The 15,442-nt window shown below is 35.5% G+C and overlaps 1 protein-coding gene across 1 annotated transcript in view; it reads left to right on the top strand.

Moving 5' to 3' along the window:
- Positions 1–15,442, top strand: part of LOC107658391 (golgin subfamily A member 2-like) — a 33,044-nt gene that overhangs the window by 12,624 nt on the left and 4,978 nt on the right. Inside the window, exons 8-24 of the mRNA XM_016446920.1 lie at positions 87–167; positions 1,782–1,820; positions 1,913–1,975; positions 2,701–2,794; positions 5,131–5,237; positions 5,331–5,389; positions 5,477–5,618; positions 5,700–5,789; positions 6,287–6,394; positions 7,977–8,064; positions 8,302–8,438; positions 9,359–9,577; positions 10,531–10,644; positions 11,752–11,892; positions 13,680–13,839; positions 13,921–14,009; positions 14,555–14,678. Of these exons, the coding sequence (XP_016302406.1) occupies positions 87–167; positions 1,782–1,820; positions 1,913–1,975; positions 2,701–2,794; positions 5,131–5,237; positions 5,331–5,389; positions 5,477–5,618; positions 5,700–5,789; positions 6,287–6,394; positions 7,977–8,064; positions 8,302–8,438; positions 9,359–9,577; positions 10,531–10,644; positions 11,752–11,892; positions 13,680–13,839; positions 13,921–14,009; positions 14,555–14,678 (1,855 nt within the window). The remainder of the gene's footprint in view (positions 1–86; positions 168–1,781; positions 1,821–1,912; positions 1,976–2,700; positions 2,795–5,130; positions 5,238–5,330; positions 5,390–5,476; positions 5,619–5,699; positions 5,790–6,286; positions 6,395–7,976; positions 8,065–8,301; positions 8,439–9,358; positions 9,578–10,530; positions 10,645–11,751; positions 11,893–13,679; positions 13,840–13,920; positions 14,010–14,554; positions 14,679–15,442) is intronic.

The following is a 15,442-nucleotide window of genomic DNA, read 5'->3' as shown; positions in this document are numbered from 1 at the left end:
TAACAGATTCTTTTTTACACCTTATCACCTTATCTCTCTCTCTCTCTCTCTCTCTCTGTGTTTCTCTGTGCATGTCGACACGTCAGACTCGCAACCAGGAGCTGGCAGCGGCTCTGGACTCCAGCGCGCTCACGAACGCCCAGCTCACATCCAAACTCGAGACGCTGGTAAGAGTGTCAGTGTGTGTGTGATACATGAAAATATAACGTCCCATGCTGTAGTTCACACGCGTTCAATAACAGAGTGCAACACAATGGAGTTTTTGAAGATGCAGCATTGGTTGCTACTGTTGCTACTTTTAACATGCAACATTGTTTCAGTTTATAGTTTTTAAATTGTTTGTCCATGAACTTTAGCCTAAGTTTAGATGATAACTTTTACATTTATTAATTTAGCAGATGCTTTTGTCCAAAGTGAATTACAAAAGAGGAACTAGGGCTGTCAAAAAAAAATGTAGAATTTAGAATATTCGTTGAATAAAAAAAAAATCCACATTCGAATGCAAAAACGTTGCATTGGAATTTTAGGTCTGCGTCAGCCGTCAGGCAGCTTTATCAGTGGCGCACGAAATGCGACGACAATGTAAGTGTCATTGCATTGTAATGCTTTTGTTAGCCTATCCAGTTGAACCCACTAGATGCGGCGCTGCTACGTTCATTCAATATATTGCGGAAAACGAGAGCATCAGTGTGGCGAAGATGTTGTCTATGGCGAAACTGAAACCAAGCCATTCACACAGAACGTATATTTATCACATTTTCTAGCGGGGCATCTTATCAGCGTTGCACTCGCGTCTCGCAGAGAGCGGCATGTTTAGAAAGCCATGTAATATTAATGAAAGTTCAACTTTTAAAAAAACATGTCTCAAGACGTTATGGCGGTTTTCCCCCATCCCACTGTATCTCATTATTTTAAATGAAGAAAGTAGCCTACTCTTTGTGATTGGTTTTCGGTCCTTTGTATTAAACTATACATACATGCATGGTGCTGTTTTTTTTTTCTAATTGTTTAAGCAACTTTATTAATTATATATGGTTTATAAACATTATTTTAAACATTATGCACTTTTTTTGAAAGATAGTCGTGTTATTTTATTACGCTTTGAAGAAACGTGCATAATATTTTGCTCGATGCGCCCTCTTGTGGCCTCAGGAGAGAAGTCAAAAGCTTTTTTCCCTCTAACTGAAATTATGCCTTTTAAATTCGAATATAATTCTAATTTTGATTATATTTAAGTGGAAAATTCCAATTTAGATTTTCAGTCATTTTGACAGCCCTAAGCAATTCTTTGATTAGAAATTCAAGATTGCATTCTTTGTGAACTGATAGTATTAATAAACACACACATATAATTAACATTTATTCAGACACAATTACATTGCTTTACTCTATTTGAGAGGTCATGCTGTATTGTGAATATACTTCACTTTAAATGGTTAAATAGTTACTATTAATACACAATAAAACTTTTTTACTTTTGTTTAATTATTTTAGTAAGATTTGGATTGGATTACACATGTTAGCATTTGATGTTAGTAGTTAATATTAATAATATTAGTCAATAATTTTTTTTTCCCCTTCTGTGTTGCCTCAGAAGGTTTTAAAGAGCATTTATCAAATCAGATATTTGCACAATGAGATTTAAAGTGAATAAGGTACATTTTGAATTCATATCGTCTTAATTAAGCAATAACCTGTATTAACTGTCAGGTCCCTGTTTAAAGTGCTGGTTTACGGATTTATTTTTTAATAAACACACATGATTTGCTCGTTGTTTTCAGACGAAGCAGTCTCAGGAGCTTTCTGATCAACTACAGAAGGTACAGTAAGCTGCCAGCAGTGTTATTAGGTGGCTCATTTATGGTTTATTAATGAGCGACTTCTCTTATTGTGTGTAATCTCTTCTCATCAGGAGCGGAAAGAGTTTGAGCAGAAGTTCACTAAGGAGCAGGGAGCGATACGTGAACAGCTACAGGTGAACAGATTACACGGGACTGAAGTCATGTTCTGTTCGCTGATAAATAAGCATGCTGGGACCATCAGCGACGCAATATTTGGCCGCATTTATGTTGAACAGGTCTTATATATTATAGAACAAACTGACTGAGCAAATTCACTCACTTCAAACAAATCTGACTTCTCAGGAACTTGTTGATAATATGGAAACCAACAATACTTCAAATGTTGTACCGTAGTCATTTGTTCACTGAAACTGAAATCAGAACAAAAGGATTGACTCAGAACAGACTAGATAAACATAGAGACAGACTCTCATCTCTAGAAATAACGCACTGAAGTGAATAAACCTCTGAATGCAGATGTGTGAAATCTCGATCTCAGTCTGAAGGAGGAAAAATTCAGAATAAGGAATAATTACCATTATATGCATGGTTCACATTGACTAGTTTTAAAGCACATTAGATGTGGCCTGAATTCTATCTATAAAAACAATATTAATCCTAATTTTAATTTTCTGAGATTTGCTTTTAAATCGGATTTTCCAAAAGGTAGTGAACTCAGTTGGTCTTTTAAGGAAAAATGTATTAATAAATGCATTTAATTCGAAAGAAATCAGATGTTTTATCGACAGCAGAACTCATTTACTGTTGAATGTAATTTAGTTTACGTTAACTTGATGTCAGTGCTGTTATGCAAACGTAAGGTTTCATGTGTTTAATGATGCATGTTGTCCACATTCAGGTTCACATTCAGACCATCGGCATCCTGGTGTCTGAGAAATCAGAGCTACAGACGGCTCTGTCTTACACACAGCAGGCAGTGCGACACAAGACAGGTGAGAGTGTGTGAGAGTGTGTGAGAGTGTGTGAGAGTGTGTGTGTGTGTGTGTGTGTGTGTGTGTGTGTGTGAGAGAGAGAGAAATGCCACATGCTCAGAATCATGCAAAATATTATTTGGGTGATTCTCAAAAAACATGTAAACATTATGTGTAGGATGTAGGTCATGTGTAAAATATACAATTTAAACCAAGAAAATTACAACCAAGTACGTCATGATTGTATTTGTTGTATTGTCTTGATTTAAATAAGAAAACGATAACTTTATAATAATAATTTCTTTACCATAATGCAGTAAAAATTATTACATTGTAAGGATGCACGATATTATCAGAACGTTATTGAAATCGGCCAATAATGACTTAAAGGGGTCATAGGATGCTACATGCACTTTTACAAGTTGTTTGAACTGAAATGTGTGTTGGCAGTGTGTACACACAACCACCCTATAATGGTACAAACCACCCAGTGTTTTTTTTTGTTTTTTTTTAAATCTGCTCAAATTTTTACCCCTTTCTCAAATCGAGCCGATCTGAGATGCCTGTCGGTGTGACGTCACACAGACAGGCCCCTCCCACGATAGTTTGATTGACAGTAGCGTTTCAGCACAGACTGGACTGGTGTCTTACCTTAGCTCCGCCCTGAGTGACTGTCATCAGTCCGCCATTGTTTCACCGCCGGAGCAGATGTAGACAAGAATGACTCCTAAGTGATTGAGGTGTTATGTTGTTGGATGTAATAATGAACAGCAGTCGTCATTTACTCCCGACATCTGAGCTGCCCCGATCTACCTAAATGCGTTTGTTCGCGCGAATCAATCGTGATCCAGCTTCACCTGCAGAAGAAGTGAGTATAATATTTTGTAATGAATCTTTGCAAATCGCCTTTCCTAATAATGTGCTAATTAGCAAGTTTCACGATGAATGCGGCTAAAGTAAACAGTCTCTCTGAGAGCAGCTCGGAAGAGAGGGGCGGGGTCAGCAGAGCTCATTAACATTTAAAGGAACATGCTACAAAACGGCTGCAAAACATTTAAAGGAACATGCTACAAAATGTTTTTGACAGGGTAAAAAAGGTGTTTTTACACTACCATTGAGAAATTTTAACCAAGCTATGTTACAGACTTTTCATTAAGACCCCAAAGAATCATATCAACTTCTGGAAAATGGGCATCCTATAACCCCTTTAAAATGTCTGTATCGGCCCAATATGAAAAATTATGCCGATATGCCTTACCGATAAGACGAGTAACTCACATGTGCTCAGGGAGTGCTAGCGATAAGATCACGTCAGCAGTGTGGCTCATTCTTGAAGCGAACCTTTTTCTGAATGATGATTAGATTCACTGTTTTGAGCATTTAATCTGAGAATGCGAGTACAGAATGAGGCATCCGGTGTGCGATAGTCAACAGTCCAAACAAATAACGTTAAGATTGTGTTTCTGATTAAATAAAGCAGTAATTAATGTCATAAAATCACAAGGATGGATTGATTTAAAGGTCAGAAGGTATAAAAATCACAAACAAGACACTTGTAAATTAAATAATTTATATATATATACACACACACACACACAGATTCATTCATTAATGTGTAATATGTTTTGGATTATGAAAACTTAAATACAAGGAGTTCTAAAAGATTTTTCAGAACTCTTTTGATTTAGACCATCTACACATGTTAAATATTCAAATCAAATATTAAGGATTGCTTTATAGTTATTTTCAAAGCTTACAATGTAATCTTATTATAAAAGAACTTCATTGTTTATTTAATTCTCAAAAGTAAGTTTTTGTTAAAAACTAACCAAAATAAAAAAAATAATTTGTTTATAATCTCTGCACAGGAGAGACTTGGTGTTGTTTCCAAACAAAAGGAAATATATTGGTATCGGCCAAAATGAGTTGAAAAATATCGGATATCGTGCATCTCTGTTACATTGATAAAAATCTTATGAGAATCTCATTGGCAGTTATAAGTTTGTTAATTGCATTGCCAATCTGAATTGAAGCTGTAAAAATTATAATAATCTAGTAATATACATATTAATGCCTGTAAATAGGATTTTCCAAAATATAACTGAACTCAGTCGGTCTTTTAAGAACGAAAAACTTTTTAATGAATATATGTAATTGGAGAAAAATAAAACAATTTACATTAGTACAATTGAAATCTCAGTGACAGCTATAATTAGGTTTTTGTCAATTATAAAAAAAAAACTCATTATGCTTAAAAAAAAAAAAGACTTATTTTTCTTCATGCAAAATATAATTTCATTTCTGCATGTGGTAAAGTATGAACCGGATATATCTTTATTTGCTGTGTGTTTGAGCAGGAGAGGCAGAAGACCTGAGCTCGCGGCTGCAGGCCAGTAAACAGCGAGTGTCTGAGCTCGAGAGGACGCTATCTACAGTCTCTACACAACAGAAGCAGTTTGAGAAGGTACCAGATCCTCGGTTTGTCTTCATCATCAGCTGTGTTTGACAGAACGACTCCGTTCAAGCTCAGAAATCCTCGTTTGCTTTTTTTCTGCAGCATAATAAAGAGCTTGAGAAGGAGCGGGACAGTCTACGATTGGAAGTCTTCCGGTTTAGGTAAGACAGTTGTGTTGTTTTTTACTCCTCTAGCAGCAGATGCGATGTGAGTGTGTGCTGCATGAATATGGTCTCTGTGTCTGTCAGTAATGTGAGCGAGGAGTCCAGACAGCAGAGCTCAGAGCTGTCCGAGCAGCTCAAGCTGAGAGTAAACGAGAACAACGGCTTGAAGCAGGAGGTTGATGAGCTCCATAAGCGGCTGGAGATGGCCGACGTCATGCTGCAGCAGGTGAGGAGACGCTTTACACATTTACTGTGCACTCGCTGTAGTTCCTGTGACACGAAATGCCTTTTCAAATCACTCCTGCAGTTCTCCAGTCAGTCGGGTCCTCCGTCTGAAGGGCAGCAGGTTCAGCTCCTCCTGGAAGAGAAACACCAGTTAGAGGCTCACGCGGCTCAGGTGTGTGCTGCTGTAATGTGGGAAATGTTTCTCTGTTAGTCATTGTGAACGTTGTGCTAAGTTTCCCGGTGTTGTGTGTGTGTGTGTCTCTGTGTGTTTGTGTGTGTCTCTGTGTGTGTGTGTGTGTGTGTGTGTGTCTGTCTGTGTGTGTCTCTGTGTGTGTGTGTGTCTCTCTGTGTGTGTGTCTGTCTCTGTGTGTGTGTGTGTCTCTCTGTGTGTGTGTCTGTCTCTGTGTGTGTGTGTGTCTCTCTGTGTGTGTGTCTGTCTCTGTGTGTGTGTGTGTCTCTCTGTGTGTGTGTCTGTCTCTGTGTGTGTGTGTGTCTCTCTGTGTGTGTGTCTGTCTCTGTGTGTGTGTGTGTCTCTCTGTGTGTGTGTCTGTCTCTGTGTGTGTGTGTGTGTCTGTCTGTCTGTCTGTCTGTCTGTCTGTTGGTGTGTGTGTGTGTGTCTGTCTGTGTGTGTCTCTGTCTGTGTGTGTGTGTGTGTGTGTGTGCGCGCAGCTGATGGAGTCGGTGGCTCAGCTGCAGGTGGAGAGAGATCAGTACTCTGGACAGATACAGGAGGAGGGACGCTTGTGGAGGGACAAAACAGAACAGCTTCTGTCTCAGGTAAACACCTATTGCAAAAAAAAATGGTTGTAATTTTTTTTTGTGATTATTAGTGCTATCAATCGATTAAAAAATTAATCGCACATTTTTCTGAAATTAATCGCGATTAATCCCACCTAACATTAAAGTTTTTAAATATTCTTTTATATTGCAATAATTTCACATTCAATCTTCAAATGAATGTACAAACAACATAAAGACGGTATATTTTTAAATATTTGTTTAGTGGCATCTTTTTTTAATTATTTCGCTCTTTGATATGAAAGGATACAGACTACAGTGCGCGCCGGCACCTTTGTGCGTGTAATTGAAGAGCACGCGCTGTGAGCACAGTACCGTTTCCGCGCTCGCTTGACTCGCGCCTGGCGCTGAAGTGAAGTGGAGCGCGCGTCTGAAACGTCTCCCGTTCTCAGTCGTTCTGCGACTGAATAAATGCACTTCTTGTCAAGAGAAAAAGTGACAGAAGCAGCAGTTGTGAGTGGGGTGGCCAACCCTAGCCCCGCCCCTGTGTTAATTGAGTTAAATATTTTTAACGCATTAAACTGAAAAAAATTAATCGCCTGCGTTAACGTGCTAATTTTGACACCACTAGTGATTTATATATTACAGTATGAAAACGGACCAAATGACTCAAATATTTTGGAATGTTTCGGAAAGAATTAATAATTCTAAAATGATTTTGTCGGGGAGTGAATTTGCATAGAAAACTAAATTTTAAAAAGCTGAACTTTTTTTGAGTGCAAACCATCCTTTTAGGGCTGAAATGTTTGGAAAAAATTATTATAATTTTTGAACCAGGATTGTTATAGTTAACTAAATCTAAAACCATAAAAAAAGCTTTTGATGCTTGAAATTAAATAAACTTTAACTGAAATTAAATAAAAACCAACTTATTATATTTTATGTAATTTACTAAAAAAAAAAATGACAGCAAAATTAAAAGGAAAACAGAAAATATAAAAATAAAAACGAATTCAGAATATTAATAAAAAAGTAATAAATAAATAAATATAAAAAAAATGACAGCAAAATTAAAGTGAAAACAGAAAATATAAAATTAAAAACTAATTCAGAATATTAATAAAAACTTTTATAGTATCTCACTGATAAAAAACAACACTGATTTGAACTGTCATATGATTAACATTTAACATCTCATATTGCTGCTGCTTAGACATCCAGACAGAAAAATGGCAAAAATAGTTGCTTTTTTAAAGGCTTTCAAACTTGGGTTCACTCTTTACAACAACCAACTCAAACCTCTTTCAGCAACCATAAAATAAACAAACAGGCCACTGATTTTTACCAATTTAATATGGATTTAAAACAATTAACAACAAAAATAATCATAATTATCTTTTTAATCGTCATCATCATTATTATTATTATTATTAAAATATTAAATAAAATAAGTAGTATTACTTTTGTAATAATAATGTAATCTAAAAAAATTGAGTATAATAATTCAATTTTACAGTGCAATTATGTAGTGTGTTGATCCTGAGAGTGTGTGTGTGTCTGTGTCTCTGTGTGTGTGTGTGTGTGTGTGTGTGTGTGTGTCTCTCTGTGTGTGTGTGTGTAGGTGCGTCTGATGTCAGAGGAGCGTGACAGCACTGCTGCTCAGATTCAGGAGCTGCAGGAGAAAATCACAGAGCTGGAGAACGCTGCAGGTATGAGACAAGACATACACACCCTTCACGTCCCATTCTCAGTGATCATGACACAATAAAGTGCCTTTTCCCCCACCTGCCAAAAAAATAAATGTCCAGAATGAACATTCAGGTCTGAAGTGAGGAAATAACCAAAACATTACTCTACAAAAATACTCCCGTCTCTGCCAGCTTGAGTATGTTTCTGGCCTTTCAGTCTTCAGACAGGAGCATGACAGGTTTGTCTTGTGTCCGCAGCTCTGATGAGTAAAGAGCAGGAGCTGCAGGCCGTGTCACAGGCCTCAGGCCCTTCAGAAAGTGAACTGGCCCTTCAGGAAACCATCAGCAGCCTTCAGGAGGAGAGAGACGCTCTCAGTCTGCAGTACCAAGCACAGGTGACCTACCCTGACCATGTGACGCACGCATTTATACTGAAGTGCATTTTGGTCTTAAAAACTGCACAACTGACTCATGTTTTTCTAAATTTACAAGTGAAGATGTGTTTTATTAGGGTTGAAGCAAAACTCTGCAGGGCTGCGGCTCTCCAGGACCGACGTTTGCCACCCCTGTACTAGATCATGCAGTATGTGCATTCTTACTGCAGTATATTTGAATGACTAAATATTTTTAAACGCATTAGACCAGCCTTTTTGACTCCAAGGCCTCTTCATTCTCCATAACAATATTCGAAGGGCCCCTGGCCCTAGTTTTGTTTTTTAAACTTATTTTAAGTTGGTTTTACAGTTGGTTTACTGGATAAGGATTAAGGTTAAGAAAAATAAATAAATAAAATAAAAATGCACACAGTACAGTTGTTGGGAGTAAATTAACATAATATCTTTAATATCTAAAATAAGATTTTTTTGTTGTTTTGTCTTATTTTAAGTCATCTTAAGCTATTTTATAGCCGAGGCTGTTAATCTGCATCTATTTTTAACCTTAACTTTTAGCCATGCATTTGAAATAAATACTGGAAGTGTAAGCTTTGTTAGAAATGTGTGCGTATGTGTTGAGATGCAGCACGGAGACATTTAAGACCTGTGCAGGTGATATAAGTGTAAAAAAAAAAAAAACAGTTTTAATAAAAATTGAATATCAGGGCTTTAAGGCTTTCAGTAAATCTCAGTATTCATGTGTTTGCTTTGGAATGACTTTATACATTTAAGAAAATACTCTGGTCTAAAAAGTGCCACATTATGTGAACATGACACACAATATTCACAGTGTTGCTTAATTTGATATTGCCAGTGAAACCCTAGCATGTCAGGAGTTATTAGATCAGACACTCATTTGCACGCTCTGTTGTGTCCTGAAGGTGCGAGACAACGAGCAGCTGAGCCGACTGGTGCAGGAACAGGAAGTGAGGCTGGAAGAACTGGAGAGACACGCAGAACGCGCCGCTGAAGAGGCTCAGGATCGACTCCAGATTCTGGAGGATGTCCAGAGCGACAAGGCCACCATCAGCAGAGCCCTGGCCCAGAACCGAGACCTCAAAGACCAGCTGGCCGAGCTGCAGAACGGCTTCGTCAAGCTGGTGAGCTCCAGTGACAGATGACCTACACTACCGCTCAGAAGTTTGGGTTCAGTAAGACTTGTAATGTTTTTAAAGAAGTCTCTTCTGCTCATCAAGGCTGCATTTATTTGATCAAAAATACAGAAAAAAACAATAATCTTGCAAAATGTTATTACAATATAAAATAATGGTTTCTATTTTAATATCCTTTAAAATATAATTTATTTCTGTGATGCAAAGCTGAATTTCCATCATCATTACTCCAGAATAAAGTGTCACATGATCTTCAGAAATCATTCTAATATGCTGATTTATTATCAGAATTATCAACAGTTGTGCTGACAAATATCTTTTTTTGGAAGCTGTGATACTTTTTTCAGGATTCTTTGATGAATAAAAAGTTTAAAAGAACAGCATTTATTCAAAATATAAATCTTTTCTAACAATATAAATCTTCGCTATCACTTCTTAACAATTTAACATCCTCGCTGAATAAAAGTTTTAATTTCTTTAAAAAAAAACAAATATAGTAGTAGTGTATATTGTTAGAAAAGATTTCTATTTTAAATAAATGCTCTTCTTTTTAACTTTTTATTCATCAAAGAATCCTGAAAAAAGTATCACAGGTTCCATAAAAATATTAAGCAGCACAGCTGATAATAAATCAGCATATTAGAATGATTTCTGAAGATCATGTGACACTGAAGACTGGAGTAATGATGCTGAGCTTTGATCACAGGAATAAATTAGATTTTAATGCATATTAAAATAGAAAACCGTTTTTACATCGTAATAATATTTCACAATATTACATTTCTTCCTGTATTTTGGATCAAATAAATGCAGCCTTGATGAGCAGAAGATACTCCTGTAAAAACATTAAAAATCGTTCTGATCCCAAACTTTTGACCGGTAGTGTACGTACACGAGTAAGTGGACACGACCTCTGACCTCTGACCTCTGTCCTCCTCCAGACCAATGAGAACATGGAGCTGACCAGCGCTCTGCAGTCCGAGCAGCACATCAAGAAGGAGATCGCTCGTAAGATTGGTCAGCTGCAGGAAGATCTGCACGGTGCCAAAGAACAGGTTTGTGTCCGCATACAAATCAAAGGAGAAGATGTTGTGTAGAAGCAGGTTTTCATTTTTCATTTACACGCGACAGTGTTTTTAACGGCTTGACTCACACTAAACGCAGCAGACTTCACACGGTTTCCATGTCTGTGGACGGAAGCTTTGCAGAATTTCACTGATATTCCACCAAAATAAAAGCTCAAGGATTTTAAATGTCAAAACCTCAGGTTTGAACATGTGAAAGTGCAAAATTTAAGACATAATTATTCGTTTTGCAACTTGTAGTGTGAAATAAAATTATTATAATTATCTAATATTCAAAGCACAGTTTTAATTTAAAACCGTACTGTATTTCTGTCTTGATTTTTATGAAACATAAGAAGTTAAAACAACAACATTATCAACATAATGATAATATACTAATAATAAATATATATAATTATTAAATTCAGCTACAAAGTCAAAATAAAACACAAACAAATAAAAATTTTTTTTATAAAATATTCACACCATGTGAATGTCTTAAATTATTGATAGGGATGCACAGATATGAAAATTTAGGCCGATACGATAATTCTTTAAATATGAAAGCCGATAACCGATATGTTGGCCGAAAAATTTATATAATTTTTTATAATAAATTGGCCAAATTCTCTTATCGGTTCGATAACGATAACAGAAAAATTTACATTTATCGGCCGATACCGATATGGTGCTATTAACTTTAAATTTCAGGGAGATTTCAAGTAAATATTTTAGCTTAAAGGGATTCAGCTGACAAAAAAGTCTGCGAATTTTCCATTTATTCTTTATTTAAACGGGAAAAAAGCTTGAATTTAGGAATTAGTCAAGTTTTTACATCACATTCATCTCATAAATTATCAGTCAAATCGGCTACAATCAGCCGAATCATTTAAAACTCCCCTGAAATCATTTACTGGTACCAACTTCCAAGGAAAAGGAGCAGCATTCGTTGCACACCTTCATTTGGACTTCAGGGATATTTAATAGTTAAAAGTCCTTCAAACGAAGACCGCCTCAGGGAATCCCTGCATACTGATGGTTGCGCAGCTGTAGTCTCTGCGCTCCTAACCCGACTCTGTCCGCTCTTCCTCTCATCAGCTGCAGGAGAAGTGCGGAGAGCTGGCGTCTGCGCAGGAGCACAGGGATCAGTGTCTGGCTCACCTGCAGCAGTACACGGCTGGATACCAGCAGCTGGTGGCGGAGCGAGAACATCTGCACCATCAAGTTTTTGATAAAAATGTGATTTTTCTCACCTTTTTGCTCAAAATTATGCATTTTTATGAAACCTACCTATATTCAAGTGTTGATAAAAAAAGAATGCTTTAAGCTAGAATAAAACGGATTTTTTGTTTAAAAGTAGAGGCTCTGATCTTTATTTTGGTTTAATGCATATTCATGTTTAAGGACATCAGATTTTAGTGAAAATCATCAAAATCGCTGGCGGTGGCTGGCAACTTTTTTTCAAAAATGCTGGCGAGGAAAGAGTTAAACACATTGGTGGTCGCAAAAATATAGATTTTTTTTTTTTTTAATGCAATTTTTTTTCCCAGCTGCGGCCTCTTGCTCTCTCTTCCCTCTGATTTCAAGTTGACGGAGTGTGCATTTGAATTAAAGTCTGTTGTTTTGCTGTTAAGTTGTTTTTGCACACAATCAGCTCATGATCCTGTGTTTTCAGCATCTCTGAACACAGTAAACGAGGTGAATTTAATGTGCATTCGGGAACGCAGCGTGCACCGGTTTTTCACATTTGCAAAATAAAAGCTCAAGTGTTTAACTTTTGCAAGTGAATAAATTAAGTCATTTTTAATTATTAAATCCAGTTACAAAAGTCAAAATAATTAATTATTAATTAATAATTTTGTAAAAAAAAAAAACTTGCATGTCATGTGACCATTAACCAACATCAGAGAACCGCAAACATGTTGAATTATTGTTATTATTATAATTACTACTAAAAATCTCAGGGGGACTTCAAGAAAATATTTTGTTCTTTGCTGAATCTGTATTTTAGTATCAATTCACGTTTACTTGCATAATGCTTTTCACGATACAAATAGTTTCAAATCATTGAGATAATATTAGTTTTATTAATATTTTGAATCAAGGGTTTAACTCTTGCAAATGAAGACATTTAAATTACAAGTAATTAAATCCTGCTACAAAAGTACAAATAATAATTATTTACTATTGTAAAATAACATAATTTAATAATTATTAGTCTATAATAGTCCATAATTGAATAATTATAGTAAAATAATATACTTTTTATTGTACGGTGCAATTATATTACAACAATAATATATTTCTACTTTAAAATTATTATTTATTTATTTATTACATAAACACCTTTTTTTGCTTTTGTTAATTGTATAATAAATAAAAAGAAAACAAATAGATAGAATACAAAAATATTAGAGAAGCTAGTGTTTTTTTGTTTTTTAAAGAAAACAATCAGTTAGTAAATAGAGTTTAAAGAATATAATTAGAATAGAGAGTGCTAGAATTAGAGGGTCAAATAAAGATGGAAGAGATGTAAATGTAAATATATTACATTTATTACAATATATATACATATTATGCATATATTATGATTTTAAAAATTATATTTGCTGTGTTGCTTTACAGTGACAGGGCTCAGAAACCTAATTTGACAGATGGAAATTGGGATTAATTAGGACTAAATTACAGATACCTGAAGCAGCTGCATCTTGCCGTTTAAGTGCTGGCTGGAGTGTTTTACTGAGACCAGCAAATCTGCGCTTCTAATAGAAATGATTTTAATGAAAACTCAGTGATGTATACAAGGCATGTTAATAAAAACATTCGCCCACTCCTAGCACTGCTCCCGGTCAAAAGTAAATGAACTTAGATACTCTTCAGATTTTATGCTCTTAATATTGTGGTAAATCAATGATTTTCAAAGTCTTGTATTTAAGTCAGAATTCCAGTTTTGTGTCAACGCTTAAACAGACACCTGTGAATGAGCTCTGTGGTGATTGGATAACAGTGTCAGTGGCTCCACTAAGTTGTTGAGGTGTGAATATGAGAAAGTCACGCTCTCAGTGCTGCATTACTGCCTCCTGCAGGAGAAACTGAACCAGCTGTCCAGAGACAACGAGGAGCTGAAGACGGAGGTGCAGGAGCTGCTAAACAACTCGTCCCTGAACACGTCACACAGAGACGACGGTGAGTCCCGCTTCACGCGTGTGAGAGAAACATGTTTTAGCACACCGACTCTACTGACGATTACCCTGCTGATGTTTTAAGGTGATGGACTGGAGAGTCATTCTCTCCCAGAGAGCTTCCAGAAGTCACACATCGTCATCCCAGAAGACTTCGAGAGCAGAGAAGAGATGGTGAGTCCATTCAAATATACAAAATGTGTGTGGATATGGAGATTTACAGTCAAAATTGAGTTTTAAAAATAATGCATTTATTTTTAGTGCATTTTTCTAATAATCAGCATTGACAAAACAAGCGGGCAATTTGTCTAGTAAATAATTTAAAAACTGTAATATGTAAATAACATTCTGTATATAAAAAAATACAAATAAGTTAATTTTTTTTAATAAAAAAAATAATTATAATAAAAAAATAATTTATTAATCTTTTTTTTTAATATATATAAAAATTGATATCACCTCTGAAATGACTTTACATTAAGAAAATAATTATTAAATGATTAATTAAACTAATTGGTAATAATAACAATTAATGCTATTAATAGCAATATTATTTTAATACATTCGTATTTAAAATTAATATTTTAATTAATTAGCTCACTTTTCATGATCCAATCACATCCAGAAGGATGAACTCAAGCTCCGTCTGAAATGTTTTCTTCGTTAAACATGAAGTTTCTCTCTGAAGTGAGTTGTGTCCTGTTCTCTGACGGTTGTAGGAGGAGTTTATTCACTCTGTCCTGTCGCGTCTGGAGGAGGAGCGAGATGAGATGAGCCGCCGCTTCGAGGAGGAGAGGAGACTTCATCACGAGCATCATCATCATCCTCATCCTCACAGCACAGGTGCAGCTTCATCCTGACTCGCACTGCACTCAAATCACACAGACTTCTACTACATACTATTAGAGCTTTATTCATGTTTTGAATTAGCTTTTATACTTTCAGTTTTCATTTTAAATTTAGTTGAGTGATTTTATGTGCTTTTTTCATTTTTATTAGTTTTTGTTTATTTAAATATTACTATTTAGGTTTAATTTTATTTCAGTTTTAGTTTTAGTGCAGTTTTATTTTTTACTTAGTATTTCCAGTTAGTAATTTTAGTGCTTAAACTAAATGAAAATTAGAAATGTTGCCTTGGAAACTTTTTCATCTTATATTTATATTTTATTTTATTTCAGCTTCATTTCATTAAAGAAAAATGTTTTAATAATTTTAGTTTTTATTAACGATAATAACCCTGCCCTGCACGTGACATATAGAGGGGGAAAAAAAACATTGTGGCCAAAAATGAAGTATTTATTTCCACAACTTATTGATTGGTGGCCATGTTGTTCTAATTTGTTCACTTGTTTTAATTTTTTTTTTTTTTTTTTAATTAATAAAAAGGTGAATCATGGCCATTTTTATTAATTCACTGTCAAGTTAATATGTCATGGAAACATCTTTGATATTTTGTTTTTTAATCATGTGCAGGGCTCTGTACATTTAAGACCTGAAGTCTGAAAATAACCTTTATTTTTATTATGCGTTTTCCTTCAACAAATGCAAATCTAGTTATTCTCACGGATATGTTCGGCTCGTATAACTGATCGTGTGTGTGTGTGTGT

This window comes from Sinocyclocheilus anshuiensis, unplaced genomic scaffold (assembly GCF_001515605.1).
Source record: "Sinocyclocheilus anshuiensis isolate Anshui unplaced genomic scaffold, SAMN03320099.WGS_v1.1 scaffold53, whole genome shotgun sequence".
In the NCBI taxonomy this organism is placed as follows: domain Eukaryota; kingdom Metazoa; phylum Chordata; class Actinopteri; order Cypriniformes; family Cyprinidae; genus Sinocyclocheilus; species Sinocyclocheilus anshuiensis.
Note: the sequence above shows the minus strand (reverse complement) of the source record. Positions and strands in the feature narration are given on the sequence as shown.